Source organism: Zalophus californianus, chromosome 5 (assembly GCF_009762305.2).
Source record: "Zalophus californianus isolate mZalCal1 chromosome 5, mZalCal1.pri.v2, whole genome shotgun sequence".
Classification (NCBI taxonomy): Eukaryota; Metazoa; Chordata; class Mammalia; order Carnivora; family Otariidae; genus Zalophus; species Zalophus californianus.
In genome coordinates this window covers 127,125,242-127,150,547 of record NC_045599.1, presented here as the reverse complement: position 1 = coordinate 127,150,547, position 25,306 = coordinate 127,125,242, and the positions used below count along the sequence as shown (strand labels likewise).

Genomic DNA, 25,306 nt, shown 5'->3' with positions numbered 1-25,306 from the left:
ACTGTTAGTGGTGGGGGAACTCCTTATACAGCTGGTTTGAGGCCTGGGGAAGTGAAATGACCCCTTAGAAAGTAACCCAGTAGGAGGCAGAGCTGGATAAACCTACATTCTGGCTGCTCATAGCACAGGGCTTCTAAATGCCCTTTTCTGTCTTTCTTCGATGTAGACCGTGACCTTGGGAGTCCTATATGTAGCTAATTCTGCTTGATGTCCACGAAGAAGACTGGTATAGACTTGGACAAGCTGGGTTGGAGACCAGTGGGGAATCCCAGATCAGGCAGAAGGGCATTGAGCAGGGACATGAAGGTCAGAAGGGACCAGAACCCTGTCCCTTAGCATATTGCTGAGCAAGAATCACATGAACAAATATTTGTCAAGCTTTGTCAGTGAGTTAATGTCTGTGCTGAGTCTCTTAATTGGACGAGACTGCTCATGTAATTTGACCATCTCCTCCTATGAAAGTTGACATGTTGGTGATCATTTTTCAAAAATGAAAGAGCACTAACTTGCCATGGATGATCACGACCTGTAGACATTTGACTGCTTGGAGAGGTCTCAGCCACCCAGAGGATGTGGGCACTTGTGAGCCAAAGGCTCATGGACAATGGCTTGCCCCCCCCCCCTTTTCCTCCTAAAAAGACAACCAAAATTAAAATACAAGCTGGGGCCCAGCCGCATACACATGCTGGAGCCCTGAGGTCCTGCATGAGCCTTGTCAAAAGGACCTCACACAGGGCTGGGTGGTGGCGAGGAGCCTACCATTCTCTCCAATCAAATCTTATTTCAGGCCTACCCAGTCCACATTCATCATGGGAGCAAGTTGCTTCGAATGCTCTCAGATCCTTCTTGGATATTTGTTTTTGTAAACTTAGATTCTGGGCAGGGGCGAGAAGATATATCCTTTCTCTCTCCTGATTAAAAAGTTTCACATTTCTTTCCTGTGAGCTTTTTTTAAATTGGAAAGAAAGTATTTCAAATATAGGCAGAGCAACTATAACCAATCTCTGTATACCATTCAGGATTTCCTAGGAGATCTTTTAAAGGAAAAACTCATTTCTGCTACTAACATCGTACATACCTCCATTCAGCAATCTTGGCCACATCCTCCCTACTTAGATTCTTTCTGTGCTGTGCCACTTTATGCCACGTTTGGTGTGCCGTTTGTTTACTTTTTCTGTCCTTTTCCTCCAGAGCCTACGGAAGCCAGAAAGAGAGATCGCCTTAAAATGACTCCTATCCCCTGCCTGAGTCCTGGCCAATCTGTTGACAGCTGTGTTACTGTTTGTGTCTTGTTTGGCGACAAGCTTGCTTCCTCTTCTTTAAACAACCCCTGATTATTTTAAGTGCATACCCCTTGGAACAAAGCGCATTTGATTCTCATTACATGGCAAGTGGGTGTTTATATCCAAGGTGGCACAGGGAAAGAGAGTGAGCGGCTCAGCCTATCCTGGCGATATCTGCTTCAGGCTTAGATGGCAGCCTGCTGGCCGCCCGGGTGCTCCTGGCTCGTGGCTCTCAGGACAAATAGCACCTGTGCTGCCTGCCTTCTTCCTGTCTGGCTGGCTGATGGGTTTTAGGATTCCACTTCTATTATAATATTGGTGCAATATTTCATTTTTTATAGCTTGGCAAGAGTTGTTATACAGGATTACTAGAACAATTTCTTAAGGAGCAGAAATGACCTAATCCTAGGGAAGCATCTACGTATCTAGAAGCTCTGCTTTTCCAGATCATTGCCAAAACAGGGAAACCTCCACCCAAATCTGTAGTTCACCAGCTCAGCTGAGTATAATAATAGCTACTTCGCTGGTCTGTAATCATTTTTACATTTTTCCCTGTTACTGACTTGGTAACTTTAGCAAAGCTGTGTGGAAAAGCATTTTTTTTTTTTTTTTTTTTGACTGGTGAGTTCCTTAAAGGTACTTGGCATGCGTAGGCTCTGCAAATGAAAAGGACAAAAAAGTAAAAATGGTACCCTCCCCTGGAATGAGGCAGGGGTGTGTGAGTGAGGGAGAACAGCCAGAAGAATGCCTTTTTCAAGGCGGTCCATTCAGACTTAGAAGGAGCTTTATGTGTGCCAGCAGCAGATCCGAGAACTGCCCCATCTTTAAAAGCAACTACATTTTTTTTAAGTAGTAAAAAGGTGGTCTGTTGGCCAGACTTTTTTTTTTTTTAATTTGTTATTATTACAAGTATTGCATTTAATATGCAGCCCAGTGTCCTGTTTTGGGCTTGGAAGCAGAATTGAAATCCAGCCTCCATTTATCAATTGTGCCCATTTTAGCCAAATAAACTTTCTGGGCTGCAGTTTCCTGATCTGGAAACTGGCAGTAATGACCATAGCGTCTAATTCCGAAGCGGTAGAAGCATTAAATGAGAAAAGACCCATTTATAATGAAATGGTAAAAAAAAAAAAAAAAAAAAAAATTGCGAAGTAAAAGAAATTTTTGTAAAGTCCTCATTTAGTAAATAAGAGTTCCTGTGGCTGTTACTGTGCTTGCTGATGTTACCACGTTCCTTATCAGCCTGCCTTTAAAGAAGTGCTGAGAGACTGGCCACTGTGATTATAACTGCCCTTCTAACCCATAGCAAGAAAGAGGGATTGGCCTGGTCCATCACAGCAACACATCTGCCTGGCATCTTCTGTTTCATTTACGATGTTTCCCTGTATCCTCACTCCTTCATCTAGTTCTTCTATTATTACATCACCAGGTAATGTGGACAAGGTGAAGATATGTTTCCTTTTGTAGTGGCCAGTCTTATTCCCAATTGCATTAACAAGTTTCTCAGTCTCCAGACAACTTGTCTGGTGTCAGTCCTCATCCAGGCACAGAGCAATAAAATTGCGGTTCCAATGAAGACGGTGGCCCTCAGAATGAAGTGATGAGTGAGCTAAATCCCCTTGGTGAATGCTCTGGAAAGTCATCCAGCTGTCGCTAGAGAAAAACCTAGACCTTTTTTCTGAACCGTGTGGAGCAGAGTACCAGTCGAGTTTGCCTAGAAGTCCGTTAGTCTTGAGTGACATGAAATTGTTGGCTCATCTTTCCTTCTTCTGCATGTGGCAGAGTGAATCTTTTTAAATCACAACTTTATTATGAACTTAGAGTATTTACTAGATCTGAGTTGTGGGGTTTTATGATATTAAGTGAACATTAAATATGACATGGTAACATACTCATTTTCTGCCTGCCTTGTTCGTAGTAACACCAACGTGCTGTTATTGATAAATGCATGCTGGCCTCACAGTCTTTGAAGGGAAAACCTAAATCCTCATTGCCTAATAGAAATATGAGCAAGCCACAGAGGTTATCCTCGGTTTTCTTATAGCAAAAGAAACAAAATGAAATTAGTTGTAATGAAAGATTTAATTTTACCTAGTGTATCCGGAATATTAGCAACATGTATTCAGTGTGAAACTTCTTAATGATATAGTTGACATTCTTTTTTCAGAGTCAGTCTTTGAAATCTGTTGTGTGTTCCCCCCTTAGAGCTCACACCAGTTTGCACTAGTCACATTTCAGATGCTCAGCAGCCATGTGTATTGGAGGGTACTGGTCTAAACAATATGTCATTTTGTGGATCCTGTGACCCTCGCACCACCTGACACTGGGAATGCCCTCGGGAAACACATTGAAGCTTCCCTGTGTCTTTACCCAGTTAGCTTTTAACATTTCTTTAGAGAAATAGAATATCTTTATCAAAAACTGATTACACGTGATATTAGTGGACATTTGTGTTTTGGGTTGACAAAGCTGTGTATCTCTCTGCTTTTGTGCAAGTGCGTTGATCTACATAGACCTTTATTTTTTCCCCCCTCTTGTAGGCGGGATTATGTATGAGCCACATTTCCACATCCCCTGTGTACTTGACCAATAGTTGCTATTCAAAGCATATGAGCAAAAAAGACAGTATAGGTTTCTTATTTTTCTCCTTAAATTGCAAGTTCTTGCATAGTCATGATATTTTCACTCTGTAAACCTTCCTAGCATCATGTACAAGGTATGTGGGTTTGTGGATGTGAGGGGCATGGGGGGAACATGTTTAATCTTTGATACTGTTAATGGAAGCAGTCCCATCTTTCATGCTAATGCTGTTTGCTTCTTATCCCTAAACACAGAAAGTGGTTGGAAATTGAAAGATAAAAGGTCCAGGGTATCGCATTCAGTTAATAGGAGTTTGTCTTCACTAGGCAGGTGGTGCTAGGGCCCCCCTATGGCACAGGCCTGGAGCAGGCTGGGGCTGCTGATGAAAAAAGATTGGAAAGGCTTTTCCATGTGCCCTGTCAGAGGCTAGCGTGGCAGCTCCAGGCTGGCACAGCCCCTCGGGGAGGGCGCCTTGGTCAAGATACTGTGTTCGACTTTGCTTGCAGCTGTCTTGTTTAGAATAAATTAGGGTGAGTGACAGCATGTTTGCATGTCATATCTTCAGTATTCAAGGATTAACTGCCTGGAGGATTATCCTTGGGCCTTGAGGCCTCCTGGTCCAGCTGAGCCCTAGCCCTGCACCCCTTACCCCAGGGCAGCTTCCCCATTTTCTGCTCCTCTCCCCTTGTTACCCCTTTCCTGAGGGTTTTCTTCATCCTTAGCCTCAGCTTGGTGAGCAGCTTCCTTGTCTCCCTCCCTAGTTCCCCCTCAGTTCTGTGGAACTGAGTCACCTGGGGAGCAGAGGAGGTACGGAAGGTCCACTCGTTGACAGGGTGGGGTCCCTCTTGGACTTCGCTGTTACAGTGGCTTTTTATTTCATGAGGGGTTTAAAATAGTTGAATGCTACGCATTCGCAGGTCATGGTGATTCTTTTCATTGTTGGCTGGTTCCTGTAGGAGAGTCAAAGAGCAGTGCATGCTCTCAGAATGGAAATAGCCCAGAAGGCCCACACTGGGCTGGTTACAGAGGTCTTCTGGGGGGGACTGCAATGGTAGAGGTGAAGAGTGGAGGGAGTGCGTGGGGTGGGGGTGGGCCAGGGCCTGGTGCCTGAGGCAGAACAGACCATAGAGCAGCTGATTACCAAATGAATGATAAAAGTGCTCTTCCTCTACCTGAAGAAAAGTGCTCTTCCTTACAGAGGGGTTCTAGGGGGGACATTGTAGGTCATCTGTTATGTTCAGCCCAATTAGACTCCAAAGAGTGTATTTCGCTTCTGTAGGTCCCTGAAGAGAATTTAGTTCCTGACTTCAGAAATGAGCTGATCAGACAGAAGTGCAGGTCCCCACGGGGCTGTTGAAGTTCTAGGCCTAAAAGGGCATCTGGGATGACAGCCTGAGCAAGATCCAGGAGGTGAGAAGGATTTGTGTAGTCTTAGATGGCAAGTGACAGACACCCAGCTTGGGCTAGAAGGGGAGGGTCTTGTTCATGGGACCCCAGATCCTGTGCCAAAAGGGGGTGGCCCCTGCGAGACCTCACGGATCCCTGGAATCAGGGGCCTCCTTGGTTCCTTTTCTCCAGCCAGTTCTCTGCACAGGGTTGGGGTGGCCGCCAGGCTCAGGTTTCCCAGTTTCTCCACCACAGAGGAAGGTCTTTCCTTCCTCCTCTCCCTCCCCTTTCCCCTTCATCTTCCCTCCTGAAAATCCCAGGGGGAGTGTCCCACTAGCCTTGCTGAAGAAGACACATTCCCATCCCTCCGGAAACAGCTATGGCCGGAATATGGTCTCGTTGGAGGGTCGGTGTTTCTAAAGGAAGTGGGGCGCAGTTATCAGAAGAAGGCTGGGCGCTGAGGATTGTAGGTCCAGTGCAGCGTGCAAGGTAACGCCATTATGTCGAAGGAAATGAAGAGCCCTGCCTTTAAGTGAGCAGGCGTCCCTCTCTGTTGGACCGGAGATGAGAAACATGCTAATTTGTACAAAAGGTGTTTTTTATGAAAGCACGGGAACGGGACCCATGGGCAGAAAAAGCTGACAAACCATGGGTATAGAAATTCAGGCCAGACAGAGCCATTGTGATCACTACAATGACATTTTCAACATTCCGGAATGTGGAGAGTCCGAGTCATCCCCATTTTGAAACCAAGTCAAAGAACCAGTGAAATAGGCGGTAAGCCACTGTTTGACAAGCAAGTCTTTCTAGAGTAAAAACACTAATTAAATATAACCGTAAGTGGAACCTACCCTCTCGATTCCTCTAAGGACATTTTTCACTGTTTAAGTTTACAGATGGCCTTCCTTTTCTCTTTTCGTATTTGACATCTTAAAAGACCGCTTTGTTGAGGCGTGAGTATATTTCATAAAATTGACCAATTTTGGTCCACAGTTTAATACTTTTTGGAAATGTATAGTTGTACAGTCATTACCACAATCCAGTTTAAAACCACTTTCCTCCCCCCAAAGAGATCCCTCATGTCCTTCTGTGGTGTCTGTTACCACTTCCAGACCTAGACAATTACTAATCTCCTTTGTCTATAAAGTTGCCCTTTTTAGACACATCTACAAATGGAATCTTACAACATGTGATCTTTTATGTCTGACCTTCACTTAGCACAGCGGTTTTGAGTTTCATCCGTGTTGCAACGTGTACTGGTATTTTGTTCCTTTTTAGTACTGGATAGTATTCCATCATGTTGGAAGGCCACGTTTTGTTTACCTAGCTGATAGCTATTTCAGGAGCTCCCCCTTTTTCACAAGTACGAATACTGCTGTTACCAACATTTGTGTACAACTCTTTGGACATAGGTTTTCATTTCTCTTGGCGAGATCAAGTGGGAGTGGAATTGCCGGGTTGTGTGGTGAGTTTATATTTAACTTCGTAAGAAACTGCCAAACTGGAGCGCCTGGGTGGCTCAATTGGTTAAGCGACTGCCTTCGGCTCATTTCATGATCCTGGCGTCCCAGGATCGAGTCCCGCATCGGGCTCCCTGCCCAGCGGGGAGTCTGCTTCTCCCTCTGACCCTCCCCCCTCTCATGTGCTCGCTCTCCCTCAAATAAATAAATAAAATCTTAAAAAATTGAAAAACTGCCAAACTGCTTTCCACAGTGACTTTTTTTGCTTTCCACGTTTTATATTTTCGCCAGTCCTGTTTGAGGATTGGACCTGTATTTTTAAACTTGATCGGTTCTTTTGGGTTTTGAGATGGGTGAAGCCCAAGGAATGGACTGGGAGGAGGAAGCCAAGGTACATAGCATATGTGCCTTACCACTTGGGGTTGATTATTAGCTAAGTGCAGGGCAGCTTTTTCTCTGGAAAGATGAACACAGTGGTACGTTTAGATGGTGCTGTTGACATTAACATCAAAGATTTAGGAATGTTGAAAAGGAAGGCCATGTTAAAGATCTAAAAATAATCTCAACATGAGGGATAATCCCATGGAGTTTCTTTGTCCTCGAATGATTTTTGTATTCCAGAAGTAGTTTGTCTTGATTAAGCTGGTGTTTTTTAAATTGGATGGATTTAGGGCATATGAGGTAACTTTGGGACTTTTCTTGGGTAGACTTACTGGAGCACGTGAGTAGGAGATTTGACAGACCAGATAGTCATGTTGCCAGAGCCCTGGCCAATTGTGCATCAGTGCTGCTGGCCCTGACTGATCAATGCACCTAGATCGGTTCTGGTTGATGGCAGGTTTTACCTTTAATAAGAGTGATGTATTTGTGTCTCAAGAGAAATGTCATCCTCTGGATAAAGGCAAGTTGTGACTATATTGACAGAGATTAATGCTCTCAAGAGCATTTTACCACATGATTATTATGATACAATATCTGACATTTACAGTTAAAAAGAATGTGGTCATTTATTTTCATGGGGAAAAAGTGAGATATTAGAGTATTCTAGAAAGGATTCAGTGCCAAAATGAAACTATTGCTTCTGCCTTTTTTCCCCCTAAACTTTTCCTTTTCTTATCATCTGGGTAATCTTTTAACAAGCCTGCACCTTAGTTCATAAAAAAGATGACCTATATAAAAGCACCCAGCCCATAATTAATGCCTGGTAGAATTTGCTTGTTTATGCATTCATTTATTTATTGATATGTATCTGGTTTGCTGAATAAATATAAATAAGATGTAATCTTATTAATGAATAAATAAGATGCAATCATAAAGCAGCTTTCTTTAATATCCCACTCTAAATTTTATTCATTAAAGTTAATATGTCCCTTGCCTCTGGATGAAATCTAGGACTTCAATTAAAAAAATTCTGTAATTTCAACTGTTAAATACCCCCCTTTTTTTTATTGAGGGATAATTGACATACATCATAATATTAGTTTCAGGTGTGTGGTGTAATGATGGTATACATTGCAAAATGGTCCCCACTCTAAGTCTAGTTGGCATCCGTCACCATGCATGGTTACAAGATATTTTTCCTTGTGATGAGAACTTTTAAGATCTACTTTCTTAGCGACTTGCAAATACACGGTACGGTGTTATTAACTAGAGCCACCATGCTGTACCTTCCATCCCCACTGCTGCTTCTGTAACTGGAAGTTTGAGCCCAGTTTGACGTCTTGATCCCCCTCGTCCCTGTCACCCACCCTTCACCCCTGCTCAGTACTCTTAATTTAAAGCTTAGAATGCCCAGTTTATCAAATAAGAAAAAGTTCAAATATGTTTTCGAAGAGAAGATCCCTCTCTCCTCACTTTCTCCTGGCATCTTGCTGTCAGGCCTTGTGTAAAACCAGGGGTGGAGTGGGCGTGGTGGGGGGGAGATCCTCCCCAAGCTCCACACACTCTGACCCTTTCTGTTACCAGTTTTGAGCTAAATCCTTTGAAAATCTGCATCTGGTACTGGCTGCTTACTTTGGAACAAAATATCTTTTATATCTTTGTGTTTCCAATTTAGCACTTAGAGCCCATTCATTCATTCACCATTCACTTGTTCAGCCACAGTGAACTTTGAGTGTTGGCTATGGAGAGTCTTGCCGAGGTTCGAGTTGAAGGGCCGGACAGATTGAGGATGGACTTTTTCCTTATTGAGCGGCTCTTTGACTGGAAGTGGTAGAATCTCCTAAGTCACACGACGGCCATGTTGATTTGAGAGAATCCTTGGCCTGCCCCTTAGTGCTCTCTTATCAGACTGGTAAAATCTGTATCCTGAGAACTTGCCCCCGGGGTTCTATCTGTTGGTCCTTGTTTTCTGCTGACTGTCACATTCCATTATTCAAAATGGGTGGTTCTTTGGGCTAAGCTCAGCGAGTGGCTGGGGAGGGGCTGCGTGAGGAATATAGCCCAGAGAAGGCAGGCAGGGTGGTTTAAAAAGGGGCAACCTGATAAGATTCCACTGACCAAATGAGGTTGCTTTTTCTTTTCTTTTCTTTTTTTTAACTTAGTATTTTTCGTGTGTACGTAGTGAAATCTAATCATATTGCCTTCACTCAGATCCCAGTGCAGCTAACCCAGTGCATTTGGGACCAGTGAGGGCTTTGCTGAGGTTAAAGGTGAGGTCTAATGGCTATTCAGACGCCTAACCCATATCTTTGTTCTACACATTCATTCATGAATCATTTATTGATTGTATGCTGACGGTGTATAAGCAAAATGAAAATCCTACCCTGAAAATGCTCCATCCCAAAGTAAGCAGCCTGAGATGCGTATTTTCAAATTTGCTGAAAACTGTTAATGGGACTTTTGAACCCTCACTCATGTCCAGGTTGTAAAAGGGTCCGAGTGTGTGGAGATTGGGGGAAGATCTTTCTTTGGAAGGAACCATACAATGGTTTCCACTATATCTACTCAACCCCCTGAGAGAAGCTTATAGGACTGCTTAAAGAGATTGGACCAGTATCTGACCTTTGCAAATCTAAGATAGACATGCCCCACCTGTGGGAAAGCTTAGACGAGATGCCCTTTCCTCATCAGCTTGCCCAAATCCTAATTTTCCTTTAAGGCCAAGTTATGAAGACTTCCCTGTTTGAAGACTTCTCTGATTTTTTTCCCAGCCCTCAAAGACTTCCACTCTTTGAATTCCTGCAGTGTTTGACACCTAATTATTAGATGTCATACCCTTGGTCAGTTGTGAATCCTCCTCAGTGTCTGCTGAGAGTTCTCCTAACCTAAATGTGTGTCTACAATTCTGTTTTACCGAGATAAGCACATATCTGCTGTGGATGAAATCAGGTGAGGGGGGGAACAGTACTTATTGGCATCTGGTTCCCATTTGATATTCTTTATTCCAGAAGCCATGACATAGTCGTAGGCAAAGGCAGGGACTTCAAGCAGCTTCTGACCCGGGGAGCAGTTTGGGTGGCATGAGGTGCTGTGTCGTCAGGGTCAACTTACTGGGAAAGTTGACCTGGAGAGACCTGTTACAGAATGTATTTGTTTTGCCAGATTGAGAGAATTGAGTGTTTATAACAGCTTTTGGTTAAAATTCCATCTTTGTTGCAGAGAGATTATTGTCTGAGGAAATGAGTACTTGAGGGAGAAGAGGTAGGTGCCGGCGAGGAGAGAAGTATTTTAATTTTAGTTCCTTACATTTGTTCAAGGTCTTATTCAGTGCTTTGGATTTTAAGTCTGATTTTTCTCAAAAAACCAAACCAAACCCTGAAGCCTGTCTTGGAGGCTTAGTGTTGCAGTGTTGGTATAGAAGCGTTCCACGTTCCATGATGGAAGGATTGATTAGGCAGAGGACACTGTTTTTTATTCTGCTCCTCTCATTGTTGCAGTGATTCAGAGGGACTGATTGCAAACCACTGCTCTTGCATCCTGTGGTCTGGTGTCCTAGAAGGCGAATGTGTTCTTGTGATGCAGGAAAATGGACACGTGTGTACAGCTGCCATTTGCCTTAGTGAGTTAATATTGCTCCTAGTGGCCATGGGGAGCCAGCTAGTTGCTCTCCTAGAATTTCCAGTGTGGAGGCCTCCCTTACCCCCTTCCCTTACCACCCGCCCCGTGCTGCCTACCCCAGTGTTGTGAAAGACGCAAGCTCATCCGATGCTTGAAGATAATGATCTATCCTACCTACTTGTACAGTGTCTCTAGTGAAAGCGTCAATTATAGGTCTAATATCACTGAGTCTAGAACAGTTTTTCCCCAATCGAGTTGAGCATCCAAATTACCCGAGGAGTTTAAAAAAAAAAAAAAAAAACAACAAAAAACATTTCCGAGCCCCACTTCTGATTACAGAATCAGAATACCTGTCTGCTCCGAGAGGACTCTCCTAGGCTGACAGAATTGGCGACATTGCCTCATGAAATCATCTTTGGGTCCTACGTGGGGGTGGGAGTGGGTGGGAGTGCGCGTAACTTGTAGATAGAGGAACTTTTTTCTAACCACTTCAGTTGGGTGGGTTGTGGTAGGGAAATAGCTAAAGAAAATCTAGGAGCAACCACATTTTAGTGTTAAGGGCATTGCTTGCTAACCTTTGTTCTTTTGAAGTTTTTTTTCGGTTTGGTCCAGAGATTTCTAACCTGGAATTTTCCTAACTTGAAGGATTAGAGTAGGTAGTGGAGATCGTGTGTGTGTGTGTGTGTGTACGTACACACAGTGCTTTGTTGTAATATAACTCATTCTTTTCATTTTACCCACTTGAAGTGTACGGTTGAATAGTTTTGATATGTTCAGGTTGTGGAGCCATCATGATGATAGATTTAGAAGATTTCCTCTCCCCAGAGGAAACCCCATATTTGTTATGTTATTTTTAATATGCAAAGAAGTCTAATATTCATAATAAAGCTATACAGGCTAATATCAAGGTTTTTTAATTCAGGCTAGAATTATAGCAGATAGAGGTAGCTAGCTCCTTCTTAGCTTTGATTGAGAGTTACTTTATTTTTAAAGGGAAAATGGATTAATAACCTTGTTTTTTAGACATGGCCTTTCAGTGAGATGGCAACAAGGTCATGCATCTCTGCACTGTTGTGTCCTCACTGTTTGACTTGATGTCACATGGTGACTGGTGACCAGCAACGGAAGCCATGTTTCAGTGACTTATGTCTTTTTTTTTTTTTAAGATTTTATTTATTTTAGAGAGAGAGAGAGCACACGAGCAGGGGGAGGGGCAGAGGAAGAGAATCTTCAAGCAGACTCCCTGCTGAGCATGGAGCCCAGTGTGGGGCTTGATCTCACGACCCTGAGATCATGAGCTGACCTGAAATCAAGAGTTGGATGCATAACTGAGCCACCTAGGCGCCCCCAGTGACTTCTTCTGGATCCAGCAAGCAAATATTAGTAAACTAATATTCCTGCTCAGTGGGTAGATGTGCTTTATTCTTGAAATGGGAGTCCTTACAACTTTTCCCATATATGTGTAACCCTTCCCCCTCTTTCTGTATGATCCAGTTTAGGCTGGTGCACAGCTAATTCACCTTCACTGAAGCTCTTTTGAACTAAGTCGTCTTAAGTGGCTTGTCCAAGGACTGCTGTCAGTGTAGCCTAGATTTACTGATGTCACTTGTCCTCAAGATAGCCTGTAGCCCAATCTGGGCTTTGGAAGTTTAGATTTGGGAATTGGAGCTGTGAGATTCCAGCAGACCCAAGGAAGGCAAGTCCCTGATTTACCTGTGGGTCATCTTGGGGAAGAGAAGATGCTGGAGCACACAGAACCCAGCATCATGTCAGGGGCAGCTTGCTCCCCGTTCATCATGACTTCCAGGTGTTAGATCCTTCTGTGAATATCAGGAAAACGGTGACCTAGTACTAATTTTAACTACCGCCCAGCTATAGTTCTTGTTTCTTAAAATTACTACTCTGTAGGTTTCTAGAACCTCTTTACCCTTGACCCCTGTCTCTGTCATCTGGGAGCTGTACCCATGGACCACCCAGCTATCACACACCCAGACCCGTGATTCCAGGAAGACCTTCATTTCACAGCTAATATCTGGGAATTTTTGGAATCAAGTGCTTTATCTACTTAATCTTCTTCAAATAAGAGGTTGCATGTTCTCACTGCCATAATTAAAAAAAAAAAGACAAAACCAAAGACAAGCACACAAGAAGAAGCACAACACCCACAAAAACCCCCATGATCGAAAATAAACTTCTTACCCACCATTGCCGAAGCCGTTGTGTTGTACAACGGAAGGGATGCTGTGGGTGGTTCCCCCTTGGTGGGCTACATGGTTGGTGGACTTTGAAAGCCTTGGCTTCTCTTTTCTCCCTTTCCTGTTACATGGATCGGGCTGCTTTCCTTGGTTGTTGGCACTTCACCCGAAGGTGGAAGGAATTGAATTCAAAGGCTGACTGTCATTTTCACGGAGAACCGGGAACCAGTGGCAGTTTGGGATTATCTGATTATCATCATTTCTACTTGGATTCATCAAAAGGTGATTTGCTTTGACATGAAAAAGGGCTCTTGTATAGTCCGGCATGACTTTGACAGTTGGATTCCCCGCCCTATCTACCTCACTTCAAGATTCTCAAGCCTCAGTGTGCAAAAGATCCAGCCACGGAGACGCCGGGGCCCTGCTCCTGTTTCCTGTGGAAACAACGGATATGGGCTAGGGTTTTGCATTTAGCAAACTGTCCCCAGGTCCTTCTGATTCAGATTAATAGCTAGCAGCCAATGGTGAGAAGCTGTCCGGGAGTTTGCACTTCACTGTTCAGGTACCAGCCCGGCCTGTGGTTAAATACTTGGCAATTAACAAGGTCTAATTATAGCATGTGTGGTTTCCAAGGTAACACGGGTCACTCCTGCCCAGGCTGGGAAGATTGAAGAGGACCCCAGTGAGGCTGCAGTAATGGTGTGGCCTCTAGATTAATGTCATCGAAGTGCTTTATGATTGGGTTTTTGCGCCATTCATCCCAAGCCCTGTTTAATGACAACAGCAAAAATGAAAGTAAACAACGTTAGAATAGAAGCCAGAAAGTCGCTGGATGACTTCTGGAGCCAGGGATGAGGGCATGAGGAGGGGTGAGGATAGCCATTCGGTTGCTTGTATTTTTCCGCCTTTATCAGTCTAGTCCAGAATAAGGTGGTGGAGGAACAGGAGATGACCTTGAAAGGCTTTTGAAAACTAATGGCCAGCTATGACAAACATTGGAGTGCTATTCCTTAGTGTTCAAATGGATCGTACTGTTAAAGTTCATCTGTTCTCACTTTGTCAGGTGAGGCTCGAAGTGACATTTATTGAGTGCTTACTGTGTGCTGGGAACTTGCACCTAGATTTTCTTGCCCTTTTGACCCAAATGCAAAGGTTCCACACTCTGTAATTTTCCAGTTTTTAAGGGTGGAAAAGTGAGAGTCTATATTATATTTTAGCACAGGATTCTGCTTTTTGGTTTTAGTTTTGGAACCTGTAGGGCAATGGGAAAAGCAGTCAACTGAGGGCAGGTTTTCTAACCTCTTTGAGTGAGGTTCCATTGCACCTCTGGAACATGAGAGACTTAGCCTGGATCAACAGTCTTAACTTTTGAAGGGTGACAACCCCTTGCAGAATCCGGTAAGAGCTAGGAACTATCTTCCCTGAGAAAAAGTACATATGTATTTTTTTTTTTTTAAATTACACTCACTCTCCAGGGGACCAGAGATGACCCCAGGGAGGTGATTTCTTAAGACTTTGCCAGCTTCAGCTTAGAATTGCTGGGTCCCACAAGGACCTTGGAGGTGGGGGAAGGGAGCTTTTTTCATTGTTTAGAGTGGCTTCCTGCAGAATGAGGTATTTGAAGAGGGAGGTTTTTGTTGTTCCTGGCATTTTTTACTAACTGCCCTGTGCGTGCATTTAGGAAGGAAAAAAAAAAAAAAGAAACCATGCTGAGAAAAATAAATAGGGAATGAATGGCATCTGGAATATGAACTGTTTTCCTTATCATTCTTTACTATTGTGGCCCTTCAAAAGGAGGCGGATGGTATAATTATAACATGAATAGCACTTATAGGAATCCGTGCAGCCTACAGATCCTCTCTTTTTGCACCGTGAAATTGTTCTACTTTTAACATTTGGGAAGTTGGGATAAAATTTAAAGTTTTGGTTAACATGAGAGTGTTAGAAGGTTAGTCTGGGGACTATATCATGAGTGGAAATAACATGTTCTTTACCACTTCTTAGCTTCTAATTCCAAACACCTTCTTAACTCAACCCCAATGGCCCGTGGCCAAAAAGTTGTAATCTCATCAGGAGGAAATATCTGTAGCATTTATTTGGAAACCTAAATATTTAATTTTTTGTTTTCCATTCTCTGCTTAGGTGTTGAAAAATCTCTAGAGCTTTGGAAAGCTGAATGGACTAAACATGAAGAGCTTGAAAGCCAAGTTCAGGAAGAGCGATGTAAGTATGCTGTGACTCACCGTCTGTCCGCTCCACTCTCCCTCTCCTGGGGCAGCAGGACCGCTCTCCCCTCCCACCGTGATAAGGCCCTGGGTTAATCAACTACAGGAACCAGAAGCACTCTGAGCCTCGGCTCCTGGTGGCTTTTGTGAATGGCATGCTCCAGGTTCTTTGCTGTTTGTGTGAATAGCTTTTGAAAATGACTTCTTTAGTCCTGGGTCTGTGCCTTGTAGAGAAAGAAACAGTCAAATCAAACATCTTAAGGAAAAGCATCGGTAAAAACCTAAGCATTTCTTAAGTCCCCCGAACCTGATTCAGAATGTCATTTTTGGAGGAAGCTAGTCTCGTGAGAGTAGTTAAGGAATGACGTATTAGCTTGGTTCATCTTTGGCTTTAGGAAACTTTTTTTTTTTTTTTTTAAACTCTGTTAAGGCTTTTGTGGTAAAACAGTATCTCTTGCTGCCTGCACCTTGACTCCCTCTGAATTCCTGGGGTTCTTACTCATTTGTTATCCATCATACAAGATTTTGGATTGGAGGAACCAGTTATGATGTCGGGATTATGAAACAAAGTCTGCCAGAGGAGAAACTGGAGAAAAATAGCATAGCAGGATTATACACATGGTACCTGAACACAAGGTCGCCTCCTAAACCCTGCTGGGACTCTAGTCTTGTACCAGCTGCACTCCAGATGCTTTGGGCAGAATTGTTGAATGGGAGAAATTCATGGCAGGATATCAGATGGAAGCCCAGATATGTCAACTCTCATCCAGGGCTTGCTTGGCTCTCCTTGAAAATGAGGTAATTAAAGGTGAACCTGGATTTTATTGTTTTGCCATGAATTATATGACAGGTTGACACACCCCGTTTTTAAAATAAATGGAGGCTGCGTCTTTTATGGCTAACATGCCGTATGGTGCACACCTCCTTTTGGCTGAAGCTTATCTTTTGAGGCTGCATCATGACATGTAATGTACTGCCCTGATAAGGCCCAGACTAGTTGAGATGCTTGTGGGATGGTTGCAAATTTTTGTCTCGCTTAGAGGTTAGAGCTAGAAAGGGATATTAACAAAAAGTTGAGTTTTTACCGTCTCATTCTTAAGGTAAGTTAAGTGGAACTCAGAAAATGTGAAGTGACTTGGCCAGCCGCATCCAGTTTGCCTTTGGCCACTGAGAGCCCTGGTCATCTGACTTCTTTAGCCCCTTGCCCCAGCTGCTCCCCTGAGAAACCCCCTTCAGCCTCCCCATCTGCTGGCCTATGAGACCCAAGCCAGCAGATCACCTGTGGCTTTCAGTGAAGAACGAAAAGTCAAGTGGATGGAGAGCGGATATGCGTTTGTACGCCGTGTGACCAGGTTAACAAATGTCTTTTCCATTCTAAGGGAATTTGGGTAGCTTCCATTTATACAAGCTGAGGTTATTTTAGCAAAATTTAATCAGTCTAGAGTTCCGGGATACATGAACAGGGGCAGGGGAGAAATGACAGACACATAAACTTTTGGTTTAAAAAATTAAAAACTGGCAGCAGGAGGGAGGGTTGCTGGAATCTAGGTTTTTAAATAAAAATGGAACTATTTCCGTGATTTAAAAAAACCCAATAATAACACTTAAAAGCCGCAGGGATTTGGCAGCAGGAAGACTGTGCTTTCGGAAGTTGGTGCTAAGAGTAGAAATGTTAGAGGAGCAGCTTGGGCACCTGGAGCAAAGGATATTGTTATCACAGGGCCAGACAGTATCAAATGTCTTTTGATATTTGATCAAAATATCAAATTTTGGGTCTGTTTGTCAGTTTGTTCGTCAGCCATGTGATAATAACTAACCATGAGGAAGGATTTACTCTACGTCAGGTACTATGCAAAACTCATCGTGTGAAATTCATTGAATCTTACCAGAAAACTTACGTGGAAGGTATTACCATTGGACCCATTTTACAGATGGAGAAACGGAGACCTAGGGAGCTATGGTAACTTGTCTGGGTTCTCAGAGCTCTACTTTGTACCATCCGTTTTTCTGCCATGACAGCCCAATTCCAGAGCACAGGTCTCCTAAAAGAAAATTTGGTTGGAGATTTGACTCTGGAAACTGTTGAATCCAGGCAGGAGCTTGGAAGGGTGACTTTGGATCTAGGTTGGTCACCTTGGACAAGTGTCTGACCTTCCTGACCCTCAGGTTCCTCACCTGAGAAGTGAAGAAAATCATGTGAACGTTACGAAGTTGTCATGGAGGTTAAATGTGCTGATGTATGTAAAATACAGCTTACGGGGGGCGCCTGGGTGGCTCAGTCGTTAAGCGTCTGCCTTCGGCTCGGGTCATTGTCCCAGGGTCCTGGGATCGAGCCCCGCACTGGGCTCTCTGCTAGGCAGGAAGCCTGCTTCTCCCTTTCCCATTCCCCTGCTTGTGTTCCCTCTCTCGCTCTCTGTCAAATAAATAAAATCTTATAAAACACCCAGCTTAGGGTCTGGCATTCCCGGAGATGCTTGGTAAATATTGATTTCTTTCTCTTAATCTGAAACCCCTGGTAAAAAATAGGGTTTGAAAAGTGTCTAGGGTCTGGAAGGCAAAATAATCTGGTAACGGTTGCTGCCTCTGAGGAGGGAAGCTGGGGTGGGGTGGAGGAGGTAGGCTTGCTTTTCAATGTGAGTCTTTTGGTTTGAATTTTTTGGTAATGTATGTGTAGGTACATGTCACATTATGTGAAAAACAAGTTTTAAAAGGTTTATATTTAGTTAAATGAGCCGAACTGGAATCTTCTTTACCTGCAGTGAGTGGTCTCTCTCAAATAACGATCCTAAACCATCAGCCATCAAATTTTCCTGCTTGTCTTTGTGTGAGGCTGAAGGGAGCAGAGGGAAGAAAGGGTTCTTTGTATTTCTGGGAGGTAGGAAAGAAGGGGGACAGCAGATCATGTTTGTGCTTTCATAAAGAGAAGGCAGGTGACCCACTGGTATGATCGCATTTCAGCCAGCCTGGTCCTGGGAGGTCTGCAGCCAGATCAGTTTGAGGCCATTGAGAGCAAAACCCAGGCGTGAGAAAGGACAAGAGTGACCCAAAGGAGGCCCCCGGGGATGGCCTTCAGGTCACTGTGCTACTCCGGGACCATCATGCGGATAGAGATTTAATCCAAGTGTTCTTCCTGGACCACTTCACTCAGATGGCTACCAAGTCAAGAGCAGGTGTATGTGAGTATAACAGGGGGATGAGCCCAATTCTCTGGGCTGCGGTTAGATACTATCATTGTCCAGTTGCTTTAATCCCCATGCATACTTGGGAGCCTGTAATAACCCACAGAGGCCAGGGAGAATTATGGAGCTAAACACTTGCTCTTCAGTGAATGATGTTTTTCATTTGACATGTATAACTTTATTTTGGGCATCCTTAAAGTTGGGTTAGATACTAGAGAGCATAGAGAAGAAATGTGAGGTATGATTCTTGTCTTGAAAAAGCTCACAAACCAAGATGGGAGGAGAAAAATTACATGCAGGAAATAACCAAGGCAAAATACAAACCATATATAATAGAGTAAAGGGGGCCTTCCATAATGACGATACAACCAGTTGTTAAATTATAGGGTCTGGATGATTAAAGCTATCAGTTTTCAGAGGGGTTGAGTCACTGGAAATGGGGGAAATTGGGGGAGCTTTACAGAGGTGGAGCTTCTTCCTGGGCCTGGAGGATTTGGAACACTGATTGGGAGCGCAGGGGAGGGTAATGCTGGGGAGCCAGCCACGGAGAACAGTGGGGAGGCTCCATTTCAAAAACTTGCCCTTAACATGCGAAACAGTCATACTTCAAGAGCCCATGGCATGGCTGAGTCTTTTAATGAAAACACTATAAATTTTCACTCTCGTTTTTAAAAATGGATATGCTTGACTTTTATGCTTATAAGATGAGCACAGTTTTAAATCCCCATTATTTATATCTTTTATGACTAGAGTTTGAAAGTGGCTTCTTTACCTCTTTAAATTTTTGCAGCAACTAGTACGTGGTTCCACATGGAAAAATGAGCTGTCATCATGAGAAATGAGGCCAAGAAGGTTGGGATTTCCCTTTGTTAATAAAATGCTCAGGCTTCTGGAATTTCTTTGTAAATGCCAATTTTTAGTGCCTTGAGTGAAATGGGTGGAGGCTGAGGGATGGGAAATGGGGTTGAAAGATCTTTGTAACAAATCTTGAGAAATGCCTCTCCAACATGATTGAGGCCTTCAAAGTTTACATTGTGGGTGTGTGTCGAATTTTATGAAAGATTTGTTCCCAATTATGTTTTTCATCGTAATAGGGAAGCAGCGGACATTCCATTAAAAAAAAAAAAAAAAATCAAGGCAGCCAGTTCAAAATGGCTGGCTCCGTGAGATATTAAATTGGTGGTATTTTTTTTTTAGGTAGCAGCTACTGAGGATTGCAGCTTTCAGCCAAAGAAATGCACACACACCGTGAATCTTGAGGAACCAGACACATCCTGCTCAGACAGGAGTTTGAATGTGTTGCCCGTTGAGAGAACTGTTCCTATGAAGGTCGATAATCCACATCTCTGCCAAGGGCTCCCCCCGCCAAGGAGTTTTTGGTCATTTATAATAAGGTGTTACGGATGCCCGAGTCTCCCTCCCCCACCACACACACACAAAATGGGAATATTTAAAATCCAAGTCTCTTTGTTGACAGAAGAACCTTAGCCAAATCTGTTGTAACGCTAAGCCTCTTTTTTTAGTAGACATAATGTCAAAATACATCAGAGATGACCTTTTTGGGTGGAGGTAGGAGACTCTGGTAAACTTCTGGAAGAGAAATTCGGTCAAGTTTGTGTCCTACTACGTATTTTCCAGGTCTTGTCAGCCCTTCTGAGTGGGGAATCCGCCTGCTGCCCCATTTCACCTTGTTTCCTAGGTTTGCCATAAACTGAACAACTGAAACATACTGCCTCCCAGTTCTGGAGGCTACAAGTTTGAGCTCAGGGTGTCAGCGGGGCTGGTTCCTGGGAGGGCTGTGAAGGCAAATCTGTTCCAAGCCTCTCCTGGCTTCTCGTGGTTTTCTGGCAATCACTGGCTTATAGATAACATCACCTGACCTCCACCTTCCTCTTCACATGGCACTCTCTCTGTATGCGTGTCTCAGTGTCCAGATTTCCCCTTTTTATAAGGACACGGTTCTATTGCATTAGGGCCCATCCAAATGACCTCAGTTTAACTTGATTCCCTACCTCTGTAAAGACCCCATCTCCAGATCGGGTCCTATTCTGAGGTGCCTCAGACTTCAGCTTATCAGTTCTCGTGGGGAGTTAGGGAAGTGGGGGGCAATGGAACACAGTCCAACCCAAAGCATACCTCCTTGCTTTTCCATCTAAGAGAAGTTTCTCCGAAGCTTTGCTGTCCCACCCCTCCTCTCCCAGCATGCATGCTCATGACTTTAGTGCCACAGTTTCTTGTGGACTATTTTCAGTGTCTAATAGAGGGAGCCAGATTATCCCTTTTTTTTTTTTTTAAATCTGCCTAACACGATATGAATTGCAAGAGTAAACATGTATGGATCGCTGACCTACTACAGCAGAAATGAGAAGAGCTCTCCTTTATTGAATGCTTGCTACCTGCCAGTCACTGTGCCAAGCCCTTCACCTGCTCTTTATTGGGTAATGCTTACCAAACTTTTTCCAGTAAAGACTATTGTTGTTATAACATTTTACAGAGGACGAAATTAAGGCAAAGGGAAGTTAAGTAGCTTGCCCGAAGTCACACATTTGATGAATGGCAGAGAGCTCTGAACCCCGGTTTTTCTTGCCGCCCACGCTAGGACTGTCGACCGCTGCACACACTTGCTGACCCAGGGCATTCTCCTTCCTAAATTCCAAAGCTTGAAACTGCATGAGATAAATTCTGCTCTGTTGTGCTGAGCACAAAGACCCAGGCAGTGATTTTTGCATCCCACGAATGCTGTCTATAGTGGCCGAGCTCACTAACATTAGTGGCATTCCCGTGGCAGGGGAGGATCTGGGAAAATCTTGGGTTGCTTGTTTCCTGGGAGGCAAATACACTTCGGCCTTGACTTTTAAAGCAAGCGAGAACAGATGCTACTTCTGCTCTTCTACTGGAGCCGATAAAAATGTCTATATCTCAAAACAAAACAGGTCAATTTCTAAATAGAGCCTCATTGCTGGCTACCTCGGTCACAGCTTCCTTCTAGCTCCCCCAGACTATAAATCCAGGAAATCTTGGTTAAACCTGATCCATCCCAGATGCAGCTGGAGACGATTATGAAACTCAGAACCTGGCTCCTAAACTTGGGGAAATCTGAGAGTCTACATGAGCAGGGAATCATGTAGGTTATTACTTCTTATCACTGTATTCTGAATTAATTACCTGATCATTTGGAACTCTTGCTGACCTTGACGTTGTTTGTGTGACAAATTCTCATATGGAACCTCTCCTTGGGAGTGAACTAGGAATTGCTTCTGGATTCATCCTGTGGTGCTTTTCAGTTGAGTTTCTACCCAAAGATCTTTGCTGTATAGAGGTGGTTATCTTCACATATATGGCCCTCGGTGTCCACATTAGCTACAGGCCCAACATATCTGTAAAGATGAGGCCACTACCCTTGACTTTCCTTTTGTTTGAGTCCCTGCCTCCTTTTAAACAAGGAAAGTCCGCATATTGTGTGATCCACTTGATTGCCCAATTCTTAGGGTGGTTTTTATTGCGTTAATGAAAAATGTTTTAACTTTTTGGGAAGTAATGTCTGAAAGGAATTGATTCTTATTTTCTTGGGAGGCCAAATGATCTGATGGTCTCTACCTCCTGCTTTTTCCCCTGGGCCGTCCCATAGGTTGGGGAATGAAGAGATTTATAATGTGGGACAAGAACAAGAAAAAATCTGAGGAACTACATCTTCTCCTTGGATGGGTTTATTCTGAGATGTATTTTCCAATGCCGACAGTGTTGCTATGGCAGCTTTTCAAACTGGGGCTACTCTTCTGGTGGGTTTTTCATAGGAGTCAATGTGAATTCGTGGAGCTGTCCAGTCTTTGAAGGGTTGTTTCATAACTGAGAAGCTCCAGTGGACATTTATGAGGATATGGGATAAGCTGTTTTAACAAAATGCCCTGAAATCAAATGAGATAGAAGTTGTTTTCTTAAAGTTTCAAGGACTCCAGGGTCAGCAGGATAGATTCATCCAGGGACCCAGATCTTTCTATGATGTCCTTTTGCTACTCTCCAGAGCGACACCATACATTGCAGTAGTCAGTGTGTGGCTCGTGACCATTTGAGATGTGGCTGGTCCAAATTGAGATATGCTGTGACTATAAAATACACACCAGACTTCAAAGGCTTAGCACCAGAAAAAGAATGTAAAATATATCCTTATTTTTTTTTCTTAATTTTACAACCAAAGTGTTAATATTCTGGACATATTGGATTAAGTAAACATATTAACATTCATTTCACTTCCTTTTTATTTTTTAAATATGACTCCCAGAAACTTGAAAAGTCTTGCATTAATAATTCTTCTGGACAGCGCTGGTCTAGGGTGTGCTGTTCATGTTGCATATTTTTCTGGCTCCTTAAGACTTGAATAACGTGAGAGTAGAGCGCAAGCATTTTCCTTTTTAAAGGCTGTGACCCTGAAGGGGCACAAATCCTTGCCCTTACATGGACCCCACTGGAGCTTAGTCACATGTCCCTGCCTAGCTGCAAGGGAGGCAGGGAACCTTTCCTCTAGCTGGCAGCCACAAAACCAGCTAAGTCCAGAGAGGTAAGTGGAAGGGACACTGGAGAAGATGAATTCAGTGATATGGTTGAGTTGCCTCCCCCCAACCAAAAAAAAAAAAAAAAGATATATTGAAGTCCTACCCTCCCATACTTCAGAATGTGACGTTTTTGGAAATAGGATCTTTACAGAGGTAATCAAATTATTTTTTAAAAAATGTCATTAGGGTAGGCTGTAATCCAGTATGACTGGCGTCCTTATAAAAAGCAGAAATTTGGACACAGAGACAGACATGTACAGAGGGAAAACTGGGAAGGACACCAGGGGCACACCATGTGAATATGGAGGCAGGGAGGCGGATGATGCATCTAAAAGCCAAGGAATGCTGGGGATTGGCAGCAAACCACCTGAAGTGAGGAGAGAGGCATGAACAGCCCTCAGAAGGAACCAGTCCTGCTGACAACTTGATGTCTGGCCTCCAGAACACAAGACAATACATTGCTGCTGTCTCAGCCATCCAGTTTGGGGTACTCTTGTGGCAGCCCTAGAAAACGAATGTACTCGGCCACAGGCGATTTCCACGGTGAACCTCGTTTGGGAGTTGGATGAGAAAGGTGTGCCAAATGTTCTTCATTTTGATTCTTTTTACCCCAGAAGGGAATAGTGGTAGCTACTTGCCAATTCCCCATTGTCCTGTCAGTGCAAGACTTGCAACATGCGGTTTCAGTGAAATTAAATGCTTTTTCCGTGTTAGAAATGAAAACTGCCCTGAGTGTTACCAGCTGGTGACATTAGGTTATCAGACTTTTTCTTTTGAGTCGAATAATACGTCAGGTGATTTGCCTTGATAAGATATGGGATTAACCGGGGGCCTGGTTAAGTATACTATTTTGCAGCCTGCATTTGGGGATTGCTTACACAGATAGGAACTGTCAAGACCTGATCCACACCTTCAGAGGACAGTTTGGGAATGATGTCAGCCTACAATTACCTGTCATAAGCTCAGTTTTAGGTTACACTGAGTGCACACGTTGAGTCAGCATGCAATTTATGAAACGGAAAGCTGAGGATTCTTGTATCGATCAATTTCCTCTACCCGTATATGCCACTTTGAGTCTCAAACTGTGGGGCTTAGAGTTCTGAGCAGAACTTGAGATTTGTTCCCAAAGAACTTAAAATAGTGACATTTCTACTTCCCAGGCATATAGCTTTCTTGATATAACCTAAGATCGTGTTTTTTTTCTGCAGCTGCCTTCCCCTCTGGATTCCTATCTGATTTATTTTTTATTCTTTTCTACTACTTTTGCTTGCAAAGCCCTATCTTTCTATTCATGGGCTTGTTCTGTTGGATATTTGAACCCAAATTCAGGGCACTATATTTATCTCTTTAAATTTTATTTTGTTTGATAAATCCATTTTGCTAGTTTTTGCATCATTTTAAACTCTGATTCTTATAATCACACTGAGTCATTTACAAACTTGGTAGGCATGCGTCTTTAAGTCATTAAGGTATTGAATAGCTCTGCCTTCAGAGATACGGATCTATGTAGATTGATAGTTATATCTTATGTATCTGTAGGACCAGATCCCAAATAATGTGGATTAAGGCATTGTCCATTTGGAAGGATGTCAATTTGTGTGTGTGTGTGTGTACACATATCCACAGTGCTGTATATCTATGTGATAACTATTGACCTCCTTCCAAATGGACAGTGCCTTAATCCATGTTGTGGGGTCTGGTTAGAGCCGACCCATTGTACTCTTTCTCGGTCCTGTTTTCTGTTTTGTCCCAGTTTTGTTTCTTCCTGCCTGTGTGATGTCGGGCAAGTTCTATAATCTCTCTGATCTTTGGTTTTCTTATCTGTAAACCAGGGTGATGCCAACTCCTCGCTAAGCATCAGCATGAGGATTAGGATAAAATCTGGCACATAGTAAATTCTCACTAAATGGTTGCTAATGTTAGCAGTTATCCCAGTGCCTGGTATCAGTAAGGTCTTCAGTAGTATGTGATGAATGGTTTCAAAAGTTGACTCTCCACACAACCCTGGGACTCCTGTGCATGAAACAGATACAGCTGTACAGGGCTCGTGTCCTTCACAACGACATCAGGAGTGCAGGTGATAAATACCACAGGAGTTTCACAGAGGAGGTGAATTTGGGGTTGGGCTTCTTGCGTAGGTTAGGATTACCAGAGGAAACCGGTACTGGTGGGGAGGGGGGTGCTAACTGGAGAGGGAGATGAATGGGGACAAAGAACAGGAAATAAAGTCAGATGAAGGAGGGTTAGACTGCACAGCATTGAAAGCTGGGGGTGGGTGGGTGAAACTGAAGAATGAGGCTTAATGAAGATCGCATTTTGGGCGGAAGGACAGTGGGGGTTTTGAGAGACCAACCAGAGAAAAGGGCCAGGACTGGGGCGAGGCTGCGGTGGGGGCTGCTGCGGGGCTGGGGAGGGATGTGGTGCTTTGTGTGGGTGTAGATGAAGAGCA

The 25,306-nt window shown here is 43.6% G+C and overlaps 1 protein-coding gene across 8 annotated transcripts in view; it reads left to right on the top strand.

Annotated features, from left to right (window-relative positions):
* Positions 1-25,306, top strand: part of RAI14 (retinoic acid induced 14) — a 135,489-nt gene that overhangs the window by 7,761 nt on the left and 102,422 nt on the right. For 6 of the 8 annotated variants that reach the window (XR_003522326.1, XM_027606929.1, XM_027606924.1 and 3 more), the window contains exon 2: positions 15,046-15,126. Coding sequence is in view for 7 of the 8 variants with exons in the window: in XM_027606929.1 (XP_027462730.1) it covers positions 15,091-15,126 (36 nt within the window). In the remaining variant the exon portion in view is untranslated. Of the gene's footprint in view, positions 1-6,007; positions 6,027-13,075; positions 13,186-15,045; positions 15,127-25,306 lie in introns of those variants that run through there. The other 2 variants (XM_027606928.1, XM_027606925.1) reach the window with 2 other exon arrangements.